The 14,944-nt window shown below is 39.0% G+C and overlaps 1 protein-coding gene across 1 annotated transcript in view; it reads right to left on the reverse strand.

Annotated features, from left to right (window-relative positions):
* LOC104618277 (centrosome-associated protein 350-like) overlaps positions 1-14,796 on the reverse strand; it is a gene marked incomplete at both ends in the record, with an annotated part of 25,093 nt that extends 10,297 nt beyond the window's left edge. Inside the window, 9 exons of the mRNA XM_010283826.1 lie at positions 366-510; positions 1,805-2,016; positions 3,578-3,777; positions 7,487-7,609; positions 11,319-11,476; positions 12,279-12,425; positions 12,814-12,901; positions 13,868-14,052; positions 14,600-14,796. Of these exons, the coding sequence (XP_010282128.1) occupies positions 366-510; positions 1,805-2,016; positions 3,578-3,777; positions 7,487-7,609; positions 11,319-11,476; positions 12,279-12,425; positions 12,814-12,901; positions 13,868-14,052; positions 14,600-14,796 (1,455 nt within the window). The remainder of the gene's footprint in view (positions 1-365; positions 511-1,804; positions 2,017-3,577; positions 3,778-7,486; positions 7,610-11,318; positions 11,477-12,278; positions 12,426-12,813; positions 12,902-13,867; positions 14,053-14,599) is intronic.
* Positions 14,797-14,944: the final 148 nt, after the last annotated feature.

Below are 14,944 nucleotides of genomic sequence, written 5' to 3' on the forward strand. Positions count from 1 at the left end.
AACCACGTTCTGCTTTCTTAAAATATGAGGGCTGGAGAAGTGTCACCTGTTAAAAGCACAGCTAACCTTGGCATTTTTAAATTCTAGGACCACCTTAACTATTGACCTTTATCTTCTTCACATGTTTGCAGGAATCTGCATAGCCTTCTAAAAGAGATAATATATAGATCTTCTTACTCTAAGATCTTCTTAAGCTGAAGTGATCAAATTACATCCCAGGAAAACATGCCCACAGAGCCCCAAACCTCGGAAATCTCCAGGAATTTCTGCCTGCCTCCCCACAGCTATGTCTGCATCTCAAGTTTACTTGTTAAAAAGAAAAGCTCTGAAAAAGCAATTTAATCCCAAGCAGATATTACACTTACCTGACTGTGTCATAGATAAAGATTCATCAGACCAGTTGTGAGAGACCTGATGAGACTTCACAGGTGAACGTAGCTGTCCTCCAGTTCTATGGCTGCCTTTGCTGGAATCTTGCTTTGATACAGATATGCTGCTTTTGGGGGAAGACTATGGGAGAAGAAAAGGACAAGTAAGTAATTGCTTGTAAAGCTCAGTTTGAAAGTAGGAGATCATTGTCATCAGAAGCCAGTTACAAGGAAAGAACAGCATGACTAGAGAACATCTCATAAGCAGTGGTACCTACCCAGCTATGTTAAGAAGAATTTAATCTTAGTTTGCTAGGCAATAAAACAAAAACACCAAGAGCAGCAATAGCTGACTGCTTACTTTGAGCCTAGATTTCAGTAAATCTACTTAGAATACTCTATTACCACTTAAGTGAACTGACATGGTTCTGATGCACAGGTGTTCAATACAGTTTATGTAATCTCACTTGGTAACAACTACAGCAATAGGAACTCCTAGTAAACATATCTGTGAAATTAAAATGACCATTTCATGTAAAGGGTGCAAAATGACATTCTATATCAGTAAAACACAGCCCTATTTCTCTGAGGCAAGGCAAAAAAATTCTAAGAGCAAGTATTTTTCCAAAATGCTGCTTACATTATTACTGTTTGTGATTATTATTGTCACAGAATCAACATTATACCAGAAACCCTTCACACACCTTGAACATGACCTGTGGTACCTATCAGACGTTCTACCTCACTACCTTCTCAGTCAGCTTTCCAAGAAAGTATTTGTAATACGTCTAGAGGAGCAGCTCTTTTGCTCCCCAGACACTGTTTCATTGAGCAATGCAACATTTTCTGTTTCATTGAGCAAAGGGCAAAGTTACCAGGATGAAACTTATCAAAATCATCAACCAAGTAGAAATAACAGTTGGACCAGAACAATAAAGCAGAATAAGCTAGCAAGCAGACATAATCTGAAACCCAAAGGATTGTGCATGAGTTTACAGCTCTGCTTCTTCATCCTATAGCTATAGTTTGGGAGACATTACTTGCAAATAAAGCAAAGCAGAAAAACAGAGCATAGCTCCCTTGGCCTCCAAGAATTTATACAATGGTAACAAGCTAGCCTACAGCTAATTCACACTAGTAAACTGGGTCAGTGTTCCACCACTTAATACTGCATACCTACGTGACATATGCAAAACATTTTGCAAGACTACACAGAAGTTTAAAAATATCTGAACTCTGTGATGAAGCAATTTTTCCTCAAGACTTCAAAGAACGTATCTGATCACAACGTTTATTCACAGTAATGTAAAATGGTATTGCAAACACAGAAAATAGCTTACTCTCTGCTTTGACAACTCGGATGTCTACATTTACAACTTCTCTGATAGCCTTTTTTACAAGTGTAAGAATACATATAGCATAAAAAGCTCACTCACCAGTTTGCCAGGTGAGGTAGAGGACTTGAACTCTTCAGAATAAACCATTTCTTCATTAGTTGTACTCTGATCTGGGCTTTCTGGCTGTCCATGGCCCATAGTTTCTGATGGGACAGACTCGGCAGCTACACTGCCAAGATCTTCTGGGATAGAACTTTCACTGTTCAGATGAGAGCAAGAAGGCACTGGAGACTCTTCTTCACTAGCCGTTTCTGAGATTCAATAATGAGAGGAAAAAAACAAAGCGCGTAAGAACTTGCACTAATTTATGTGCCTTCAGAGATACTGCTGCCTGCATATAAAGTACTAACTGCTACCAATACATGTCAAATTGATAAGTGTTATTTCACTCACCTAGACACAGAGGGTGGAATATTTAGCAAGAACAAGTGTGTTTACTAGAGAACTATGATTTAGGATTGCTAAACGTTCTTAGTGATCCCTGAATGTCTAAAATAAAGAGATTTTCAGGACATTTTAACATTTTTCCAAACACCACACTCCAAAAAGATTATTAGGGAAACCTGTCCTTCCAGTTGACCATGCCCCAGCAAGAGTCACTATTAGTCTGAAGAAGTCATGGAGGAGCATATAATCTGCAAGCCAGATCTTGAATTTAGAATTGATTGCTTCCTTTACAGTAGCTGCAGAAAACATTTTAATGTATGATTTCATCATGAGTCTCTCAACTGCCAACAAGTAAAATAATAAGTTGGGTTTTCAATATTCCTGTTTACTGAATTCCGCAGGAGTCACAGCATTACTGAAGCAGCCATGGAGAACTATTCAATATTTGAGCAAAGGCTGGGGAGAGGAACAACTTCTGAAGCAGGGCCGTGCTCCAATGCTTACTGGTAGATACAATTAATAGAAAGCAAGTGTATTTTCTCATCTATTGATGAGAATTCAGCATTCATTCTGAATTTTTGCTCACTGGAACTTACTGACTCATACACATATTATCTTTAAAATGTCTTATAATGCCTAAAATCCACATGACTCTTTTCAGTAACAAGCGTAATAGGACATAATTCTGAGTTCCCTTTGCACATTCAAAGAACATGCTGCCTGCTGCTTTCAGCACAGTGAGGAAAAAAAAAGGAAAATTGATTATTTCTAGAACAATCCCTAAAGTTTCATTATTTTCTCCCACTGCAATCCAGTTCTCTGTGCTTCATGCTGACAGCATGGTCCACTTAAGACAGAACAGTAAAGTTGTCGCTCCCAGAATTTGGGAAAACTTATTTTTCCTCACAATAGCATCATTTATACTAATTACATCCCAGCACACTTTAGCACAGTTGCAGAATTCAAAGAGTTATACTGCTTTAACAACAGAGGGAAGAAAAAAAATGCTTTCAGTTTTTTGAAAATGCAGACAAGGGGAAAGCAGCCCCTGATAAGAGCCAGCCTCACCAATAGTAGTAGTAGTAATACTAATAATAGTTCAGAAGATCAGCAAAAGATTATGCAGTATTTTTGACGAGACAGAAGTATAATTTAAATTGTATGTGGGAATATCTGATGGGCCTATGCTGCACTGCTCACTTGAGAAGATATATAGCAAAGGAGGAATACACATACAACTAAGGTGTAAAAAAGGGCTAAAAGAACAGGGCAACAGAAGACAGTAAAGCATGCCGAAATTGAGATTTTAAGAGAACCACCACCAAAACCTCAAAAAAGAAAGCAAGCACAAACCTAAGGAACCATTGTGTCAAATTATGTTTTAACCCTTGTCATTTGCATCAGTTCCCCCCTAAGTCTTCTTACCTTTGGGCTCAGTTCTCTGATCCCCCAGGTCTTTCTTGGCTATTTTGGTTTTCAGCAGCTCTTTGTCCCAGGCAGCTAGAGCCTGCTTTTCTATTCGCCGTATTTCTGCTTCCTCTGCATCCAGGCGGCGTTTCCACTCCAACAATTCTTCAGCGTGTTGTCGACGCTGCATCAGCTTCTGTTCTCGCTTAGTTAGGAACCTGATAGACAGAGCAGAGGACAATGGGAAAACAGCCAACCACACTCAAAGGTCCCAATACCCCGATGCTCTATTGCTGCAATGCCCAGAATTTTAGCTGTTCAAATTGTTTTCCAGGATAATATCCACACTACCTACTATCTCCTAGACTTCTGATGTGCTGCTGAAAAAAAAAGCCACAAATAGGTAAGAGGTTTTTTTTTTTCTTTGCAGTAAGTAATGTCTACAACATACTGTAAACACATTGCTTACATTTTAAAGATCTTCAAAATCATTAAAAGTGCTACTAATTATTCACTAAAACAAGGGGGATAAGTTCCCAATTTCAGTACGTGAAGAGTACCTGCGGTATTAAACTGGAACCCTCAAGAAAGCAGTGCCTGTTTGAAAAATGAACCTCTCTTTTGCTAATCCCAATGACAGAAAAACTGCAACCCCAGTTGCCCCTCAGTTCTTTCCAAATACACAATTATAAGAGAAGGTGACCCTGTATTAATAGTTCTCCTCAATTACTGGAACTTTTATCCTTCTTCCTTTAAGCATCATCTCTATGGATCGCCACACTTGGAATGTTGTCAGTTGACAGCATGAGGAAAATAAGGATGCAGGACTGTTTTGCCCAGTTACTAACAGATCTGACTGCTGGTTTAAGAGTAGATAAAAAGTAAAGCTCATGATGAAAATTAGCAATTTTTTGTCTTTCTGACAAAGATATCTTAAGTGATCCATGAAACCTCAAAAAGAGGAAAATTCTTACAGAACTTTGTAGGTATGAATAGGTTTGTACGCATATACTAGTTCTTTTTGCCAGTTCCTGAACAACAGTATCTCTGGTCTTATTTCTAAACATTGCAGTAACCAAGACCATAGCATTTAACCTTTAAGACAGTAAATGGAAGCAAGTTCAACATCAATTACACACGCTTCCTCTGACATGCCAAGTCTAGAGAACAGTGTACATCAATCCATTCATCTCCTACACTGAAATTTTTAGGATGTCACAGAATCAATCTGTAGAAAATACATGGTTCGCCAGCTAGAGTGAGAGTTCGTCATTGGTACAGGTGTGATGCCTAAAAAGGCAGAGTCTTCAAAGACTTGTGATATTTTCCTTTGCAAATGCCTTTATAATTGTAATTTTCAAACCATCCCATACACTTAGCATCAGAGTTTTTAAGCTGCAAAGCAGATAATAATTTCATTTGTGCTTTTTAATCTCTCATGTTTCAAAAAACCCTTTTATTTACAGAGACTGGAATGACCAACTGGCTAATCTGTAGGTCTTGCCTGCTAAAGGACATTTCTTGTTTGCTCAGTTAGTGTTCATAATGTTCCCTGGAAAGGTGAGCTGGCGGTTGCTCAGAAAGGTTAAGATTCAGGTAAGTCCTTCTCCAAGACAGATTCAGATAAGGCGGACAAGTTACGATGCGAAGATAAAAGTTTTAGAAGCCAGTAAGACATGCCCACAATCTTCTTAGCTATGATCAAAACAAGAGCAGGTGAAAATTTGAAGCACCTCACAGTTTCTGGAACACCTCTCACCTCCAAGCTGACAGACTCCATGATTTTGTGTATTACTTTATCACTTTCTATAGACAAACATCAAGCATGGGTCTACTCTTAGACAAAACTGACAGATTAATATCATTAAGAAACTAGACTACCAGCAGTAATTGCATTACAAACATGACATGGATAGTGATACTTATGTTGTGTCTTTCACCAGCACTATCAGATTTATCACCTCTTACTTTCAGATGCACATCAGTTCCAATTCGTCTAGCAGATCATATATTTGGAACTTGTTATGAAGGTCATTATTACAATGACCTTAATGCAAAAGGCAACTGTTTCTTCTTCCTTCACCCACTGTTTGATTTCGTCAGAACGTCTGGATCTTCACAGTTTACTGGATCTTGAGGGAGGCAAGTCCAGTTGACATAAAATGCAAGAGAAAGGCTGAAATAAATGGATTCAAAGGAGGACTCCTTAAAAGCAGATGTCAGATGAATTCACCCAGACCACCACAAACAGGAGAGGAATTAACTAAATGAAAATAATCACCACACAAAGACTACTTAATAAGAAAGGTAAATCAAAAGAAGTGATGGGAGAGAAAAAGCATTCCAATATTCAACCTACAGGAAGAGGAGGATTAAAGCAGCATGGCTGAAGATGCAGACCCTTTTGTAACCCTGGGGTTTAAAAGGTCAGAGTCACAAGGTAGCATATACACTGCCTTAATGTTTACTATAGAGGGTTCCAGTTGCAACACCAAGGGTACACATTTATCCTCAAAATCAGGGGCAACTTCAGAAGAAAATGCCAAGTTACATCTGGCATCCATGAAGCTGGAAATCTGGGGGAGCAAAGAGGAAGCAGCAGCACTCAGACTACACCAGCATGATTTCAAAGTCTATTTCTCTGATGCTAATTAACATCAGGCATTTTGATGTTAGCCATCCATTCCAAATATTAACCTGGAAGCACTAACCTGGCGCTCTAACCTGTACATGCACGTTTACATCCAAGGTACACTGACTTTAGGCCCAAACTAGACAGTTTCAGCAGCTATTCTGAAGTAGTGACCAGACAGCGGGAGCAAAGTGAACCACCTGTCTGCCACTCAGAACACAGTAAGAATAAGAGATTAGAATTATAGAATAGTTTGAGTTGGAAGGGACCTTAAAGATCATCTAGTCCAACCCCCTGCAGTGAGCAGGGACATCTTCAACTCCATCAGGTTGCTCAGAGCCCCGTCCAGCCTGACCTGGGATGTTCCCAGGGATGGGGCATCTGCCACCTCTCTGGGCAACCTGGGCCGGGTTCCACCACCCTCATTGTCAAGAATTTCTTCTTTAGATCTAGTCTAAATCTGACATCTTTTAGTTTAAAACTGTTACCCCTTGTCCTATCACTACAGGCCCTGCTAAAAAGTCTGTCCCCATCTTTCTTCTAAGCCCCTTGAAGTCCTGACAGGCTGCAATAAGGTCTCCCCAGAGCCTTCTCTGCTCCAGGCTGAACAACCCCAACCCTCTCAGCCTGTCGTCACAGCAGAGCTGTTCCAGCCCTCCGATCATTTTGGTGGCCTCCTCCGGACCCACTCCAGCAGGTCCATGTCTCTCCTGTGCTGAGGGCTCCAGCGCTGGACGCAGCACTGCAGGGGGGTCTCACCAGAGCAGAGCAGAGGGGCAGAATCCCCTCCCTCGACCTCTGCTTTGGGTGCAGCCCAGGATTCTGTTGGCTTTGTAGGCTGCAAGTGCACATTGCCAGCTCATACCCAATTTTTTGTCCACTAGCATCCCCAAGTCCATCTTGCAGGGCTGCTCTCAATCCCTTCAACCCTCAGTCTCTACGATACTGGGGATTGCCCTGACCTATGTGCAGGACCTTGCACTTGGCCTTGTTGACCTTCATGAGATTCACATGGGCCCACTCCTCAAGCCTGTCCAGGTCCCTCTGGATGGCATCCTTTCCCTCTAGTGAATCAACTGCACCACACAGCTTGGTGTCGTCCGCAAACTTTCTGAGGGTGCACTCGAACCCACTGTCAATGTCATTAATATAAAGATTAATTAATAATTAATAAAAATCTGAAAACCATGAGGAAAGTGTTAAAAATGTTCACTAATGAAGAACCTCTTGACTTTCTAGATCTGAACAGAGCATGCTCTATCAAAGAGTCCATCACTTGAGAAAGATACAGTTACCTGACCAATTGGTTGTAGATATACAGCTGGAATTTGGGGTGGAGGTTGGGAAAACAGACACTGAGAGAAGCCCAGTGGTGAGACGTAAAGACAGAGAAGAAGTAGTGAACAGGAGAGCAGTGTCTACAAAATAAGGAGGAAGAGTTTAAAACTAAGATAGCAAAAAAGGCAGAAAGAACTAGAAAAGGATAGCATCTAGCAAAGAACTTTAAAATTAATTGCATTTAACATTGTATAGTTACTAACCAACACCTGAAGTACAAAACCATACACTGTGACGCAGAAGGTAATAGCACACATACACTTACAACACTTCATTTTCTGTTAACTAAAGGCAAGCTGCTTTCACACTGTTGTATTTTTCTTTAAATTTTGGAAGGAGTTTTATTACTTTGATGCAGACTTCCACATGCACCAGTTAACATAGCTCTCTTTTTGCAATTCCAGCTATTCTAACCATCGGCAGAGTATTATTAGCATTAAAGAGCATGCTGGTTTTGCAATATGAACAACTTTGCCACTCAGAAACTTTAACATTTAAACATTTTCCTTCACTTGGCGAAACCTCAGTAAGATTACTTCTCCAACGGTAAGCACCAGTGAAAGGGCAAAAAAAACCCCAGATTAAATACCGGATTTTTAAAACATGAGCAATTCCAGGAAAAGTCCAAGATATACCTGTAATTCAACTTCTAGCTACTATTTTGGTTTTTTGCAACAAAGTACAGACTCGGTCTCAGAATACTCACGTATTGCCTCTTTCATTTGAAGCACTAACTGCAGAAAGATAATGCCTACTGTTTTTTAAAAAGAACTACATAAAATTACAGCTGTGCTTAAAATTGTATTTCCTAATGAATTACCATTTTAAGCTAATTCCTAATGAATTATCATATAGAAATTTCTATATTATAGAAAAATACCATGCTCCATAGAGCTCTATCAACTACAATGCAAGGTAAGAAGTATATTAAGGAAAAGCAAAAGAAAGAGAGCATTTAATTTTCTCTTCTATTGCACAGATTACCATTAAAGTTGCATATGCAAGGAAAGCAAGGGGAAAGTGGTTAATCCTCTTTGACAGAGCATGCTCCTGTTCACATGCAGGCTACACAGATTGGTCAACTAAAATTAAAACAGAACTATTCCTTCATTCTCCTTTTGCAGAAGAGAAATCTTAAAGCTGCCTCATAAGTAAAAAGCCAAAGGATTTTCACTTTGCTATGGAGTACAGCAAATCCAGCATAGCAAAGTTTCCCAATTCCTTCCTCTAGTTCTTTTGTATTTGTATTCAGCTTCTTTTATTTTGCACTATCTTCCAATCCAATTGATGGCCTTCAAAGAGCAGCCTCCTACCATTATACCCCAAACCAAACATCTTACTCTATTACATTAATATTATTCTTATGTGTTTACAAATAAGGACATTAAAAAAAAGATACCAGGTTGGCACCGTTTCTCAATCAATAAGCATTGCTATCTCTCTCAAAACACCTGCAAATGGTGTGCAAAAGCTATACAATTAGGAAGATCGAGTTCTAGAGGGTCATGTATGTTTACACAAAGTACTAGTTCCTTTGAACATATATAGCAACCCCAGATAAAACCATAAAACCAAAAATATACAACCACATAAATTACGTCAATTACATTACACAATCTCCACTTGGTCCTCCTAAAAAGCAATTGTTTCAGCTCAAATCCCACTATCCATCTTTGGAAAAGTATTTGCCAGGTGAGCAATATTTTGGACTGACAATTAAAATGTCTTCAAGGGTAGAACATAATCTGTATCTACTATCTCTTGTAGTAGTAAGACAATTATTTATTAATATGTAATCCTTTCTGTGATCATAAGTTTTGCTTAGAAGTCAAGGCACTTTGAAAAAAATAATATTTCAAAACAACTATTGACAAAAACACTACCTGGTAAAAAAGCATAGGAAGTCTTGAATATAAAAGCGTATTTGCATCTCTTATAGTAGTAATACAGTATTAGTGCAATCTCAAAATTCGTAACCTTGGTTTTGTAACACACTATCACCATTTGAAGTTTTGCATGCTGAATCTTGGGCGGAAAATATAAGATAAAAGACCCTCTTTCTAACAAACCAACCAAGCAAACAAAAAAGAAATAGGACCAGAAGAAAAATCTTGTTTTCCTGAAACCCTAGAAATCAATGTGGCCTACAGAGCACATCCTTTTCAAGTCCCCAATCTTAAGGCATTTACCAACCTCAAAAAGTATTTTGAGACAGAGTTTGCTGCTATAACAATGGGGTCATTTTCTAATGACTTGGAATGACAAGAGTTTACTTTTGGTAATACAACACTTCAGAAACTCTAAATCATTTGTGATTTTGGCTGTTCAGTTTACCAAATCCTACCAGAAAAGCCTGACCAAAATAGCAATCAATTCAGGCTAGAAGATGACGACCATGTAACTAGAACATGGTTTTGGTTTTTTCCTACTTACACCAAATCCTCACTTACTACTACTGGTTTTTATCTTCGTCATATAAAAATACATGCAAGTGTAGCAAATGTGCTTCTCAAGTGACTACAAGCAAATAAGGTGCTAAGGAGCTACAGACAGCTTGCCTTTACAAATGGCAGTGCTTGCTTTTTAATGTTTTATCCAGCTGTGTTAGGAGTTTCAAGAGAGAGAACATTACAAAGATCACCTATATGGACTAAAATAGTGACCTACCTTGGTTATCAGTTAAAAAAAATTGTTTAAACAAAGACTACTCCTTGTGGTAACTGGCAGAGGCCGGCCAGGTTTTTAATAGGTTAGTCTCAAGTAAGAATTTAAGGCTTCAAACTAAAGAGCACGTGCTGGTGAAGCATTTGGGATGTTTAGTTCAGGCAAAGTAATCGCTACACTGAGAAGATGCAGAAAGAACTTTTGATTCAAAACAATTTAACAGGTGAAATCAACATTATTCAGTCCTAGCTTTCATATCCAGGAACTGCACATATACTTCATTATTTCATCTGAAGACTAACAAGTGTTTTCAACATTTTTTCCAACCTGTGGACCACAGAGGAGCAAAAGAAAGGTCTTATTAACTGCCTGTCTTCTCGGTCACACATATACCACCTCCATTAATTAAGAAAATACTTACAGAATTCATCCCTACCTGCTTCTAATGCAATTGGAATTGAAATTCAGCAGCTGGATAATAAGGTAGAGATCACGTGCCCAACAAGCTCAATGACTTTCTGTGAGCCAGATCTCAAGCTCAGTTACTAGTTTTTGCAACAGACTGTTGCTAGTTATAACTTACGCTTCAATTCAATATAAAAATTGGTACTGTAATTTCAGAGCCTCACTCCCTGTATTTTTTCCCCTCTAAATAAAAGGGGAAAATACAAAATACAGGCACCACTTTGACCATTTGACCTCAGGTCTCATTGCAAGAGGAACTCTGACAAGATGTACCATCAAGCTGGAGCCTGTCCAAGTTCCTTGTATGCACAAACATCAAAATCTCTAAAATTGATGTGCTTTTACCGACTCTATCAAGTACAAAGAACATTAAAACCAATCTTCTACAATAAAACCTTGACCACACAGCCTGCCAACTAACAATATCTGAATCTTAGTATTCATGCAAGAATTATAGTCTTTAAAATACTAGATTCAATGATGAATATAGTTCTATTAATGCTTCCAATCAGCTATTTTTCAGGCAACTCAGATCAAAGTGTATGTGATATCAATACCTCTGCAATTTTTCTAATGGCCATTTTTAGTGCAGATAGTGGCCAAACCAACTCGTTCTATTAAAATAGTAAACTTTTGTATAAGAAAAAAAAAATTAATTACTTTTCATCCATTCTGCTGCGCATTTTTTTAAGTTTTTGCATAATGCTACTAGTCTCACTGCTGGAGATTGAGATTGGGGAAGGGCTGCGTGTTTCTGCATCAGTCGGAAGTGGGCTAGAACCATTGCTCTGCTTGATGTCATCGTCACTGTGAAGTTCCTGCAATTAAGTGTTAAAAAAAGCAACATTAAACGTAAGAAAAGTTATTCTACGATCTTTTTAAAAGCTGTGTTAATTTACCTTACTTCTCCCCAGATTACATCAAATACTACTTCAGATAGGCCGGTCCACCTGCAGGTTTAATTTTATTTTCCAACTTCATTTTTATTTGACACAAAGTTTTTTTAGGACACCCTTTTTCTCCATAGTTTAAGTTCTCCCCTAACTGTATCTAGAGAAAAAAAACCCACCAGAACTCAGTTCCCCTAAACAGGGAAACAATCCTTTCTATGTTACTATTATTAAACTTGTGTCTCCTCAAAATTTTGTAAGGAGGCAGACAGTTATCAAAATCTCATCTTGCTATCTCATGAAGCAGATGCAAGAAACTTAGTGTAATGACTCTAACCCACACACACAAAGTAGCAGGTTTTGGGTTTAGCACTTACATTTAGTTCTTTGGGGTCTGACAAATAATAAAAAAAAAAATCAGAGCCTAAGAGATCTAAGCATCAAAAAAATAATATTCCTAAAGTCATTAGTTAAGCTTGAGAATTAACAAACACCATCTACTACCCAGTTAAAATGTTTTACAACTCCTCCAAATCCATTTCCTTAAACAACACTTTAAAGAAATTGAACATAAAATTGCTGAGATAAAGAGGATGAGACCATCTGCAGCAGACAAAACTTCCAAGCGATAGGTCCAGTCTAGTAGCTTTCCACACCTGTAAACACTGAAGTCAAACACCAGCTGCACAGCCAAAGGGGAAAGACTCCAGCTTCTGTACTGGACACTTACCAGCTTGTTTTCTCCTGCAGACTTTAGTTTTTCCTGCAGTTTCATTGTAGTCTGACGGATTCGTTCTATTTCTGCCTGCTGTTTAAGGATCAACTGCCTCTCCTTCCGAGCAGCCTTGTTAGCCTCTTGCAGACGCTTAATTTCTGCCTTTTAGGTATAGAAGAATAAGTGTAAGAACTGTGACAGACAGCTCTCAAGAACCCATTCTAAAGCTGCCACAGTGTCCATGCTATGGTTTAAAAATTACTGAAATTACATGATGAAGTAACTAGCCTGAACTTCAGCAGCAAAGAACAGAAGATTAATTAATACATCTAAGTCTCAACCGGTGAGATTACTGATACAGAAGGACACTTTTAAACAATGTGTTAAATTCCACCACAATGCAAATAAAACTTATTGATAAGAAATCCTGCTAGCTTCCTATCCAAAAGCCTGGTATGGAGTTTTCTCAACTCTTAGCTTTTACAGCGTCTCAAACATTTAAAGGCTACACAGGGGTTTCAACAGGATTTTCCTAGAGGGCATCAGTTACCTTTTCCTGCTGTAATCTCAGCAGCAGACCACGCTGCCTTTTTCGAATAGGAGGCATCTTATCATCCTCTCCCTTGTCTCGCAAATGCCTGCAAACAGATTGGAAGAAAGGATTAAATAAGAAAAAAGTGAATAACAATGAGCCTGTTACTCTTTAAAGTAAAAAAACACAAAAACCAAAAAATTTTTCTTGTTCTTTCTGCCTTTTTTGCTATCTTAGTCAAAACTTAGTTTTAAACTTTTTCTAACCTGCAGAAGAGCATGAGTCTGTACTTAATCATTGGCATTCTCTACAGCAGAATATTTTGGACTGTTTAGTCCAAGACAGGCACAGTTAAAAGGCCAGTATAATAGATCTCACATGACTGGGCAGAAGTTCTGCAGGGGTAGCGCTGATCGCCATTTGAGAAAGACAAAACAAAGGACGCTTGGGTCACTACCTCATAACCCTTTATCAAACCCACAGTGACAAGCAGTTGGAAGAAAATGTCTGGTGAACAATGGTACTCCCATGCAGAGCATGATCATGGAAAAGTATTATTGATAAAGTCTGGCCACCAATGTTTAGTAGTTCACCAGGTACTTCAGGTGGCATTCCGGGACAAAGCATATTCCAAAGGTTGGAAACAAATCATAACCGACAACACATATCCAGATTCAAAAAATTTGGCCTGAGTCAACTAGAACAACCTCAGACATCAAGCAAATAAAGTTCTAACTGTTTCACAGTTTTATACATTCTTGAATTAAGACTTGTAGGGTAATGCTTGGGAACTACCTTCTCTGACTCACAAAAGATATCTGCTGTTCTACTGTTTCAATCTAATTCTCTTCTATCAAACCACATTCAATGTAAACATCAAAACACATTTACAAACTGGGTTCTGTTCTTTCCAAGTAACAGTAACATTTGTATAGATTACTGATGTCAGAAGACTAGTTCAACCATTGACACTTCGTAAGGGAGTGGTGGGGCAGAAACAAAATCTTACAAAAAAAATTCAAGTACAAGAAAACGGTCTGTCAGCAACAATGTATATTCAGAGCTGCCTTACTTCTTCTGGTGTTCCAGCCAAGCTAATTCAGCCTTGGTCTTCTCTTTCAGAGCCTTCTCCCGGAGCCGAAGCAGTGAGGACTGATGAGCTGCTCGCATCTCCTCTTCTTTCATGTACTGTCTTACCATCTCCATGGTAAATTTAGAGAAACTATCTTGCCCCCCTGAGAATGGCATGCTTAGCTCCTGGAAGGCAAGAAAAATTTGACATGATTTGATAACACAGAAATTCCAAGTTCTTTTCAATTACAAACTCTGTGTGTACACAAAGATACACACACACAAAGACAGATGCAAGAAGGGAAGCTGGTTTTCCTATCTGAGCTTTGTACAGATCAGCTTTTTCTGCCCTGGGCAGTGTGACAGTTTTGGGATGTCCCCTCTTGGGCCAGAGAGATGAAGCATCCTCCTCTTGTACTTCCGAGCTGTGTGCAGCCATCGTAGGAAGAATTAATCCACTGGGCTTTTATAACCTACCTCAAAAGTCACTCCTCCAAGACAAAAGAGAACAGGTACATGCCTGGATGGACTGTTCCATAAGTCAAGTCGTCGCACTTGTACAAGTGACATACAGCATGATTCTACAACTCTATATTTTGAGATGCTCAAAGAACCACAGGGAGGAAAAGAACCCTAAAGTTTGCAAACACAACTAAGAACAGCTCACTTGAAGCTCATCAGCTTAACCATCTCAGTTCCATTAATTTACCTTAACTATGGTTGCTTGACCTACCTTGATAGATGACAGAGCTGTTTTTTCTGGGGAGAGTTCCTCATCAGAATCATCACGACTACCCCGTTTCTTCTCCAAGTTATTTCTGCGATGACTTTCAGAGGGCAGCAAAGACCGAAAAGACTTTTCTTCAATCTCATCCTCTGTCATGGACTCATCAAATTTCAGGGAATACTCTGTTGCAACAGAAGCGGAATCTGAGGGAGAAATCAGGGAAGTGGTTTTACACTCAGGTATGTACCATGAATGCAGTTTTACTGTGTCTCATCTCAGTAAAGTCGGGCAGGAAAGACAGGAAGATAACTACTTGTCCTGGTTTCACAGAATCACAGAAACACTAGGTTG

Source organism: Phaethon lepturus, unplaced genomic scaffold (assembly GCF_000687285.1).
Source record: "Phaethon lepturus isolate BGI_N335 unplaced genomic scaffold, ASM68728v1 scaffold37723, whole genome shotgun sequence".
Lineage (NCBI taxonomy): Eukaryota > Metazoa > Chordata > Aves > Phaethontiformes > Phaethontidae > Phaethon > Phaethon lepturus.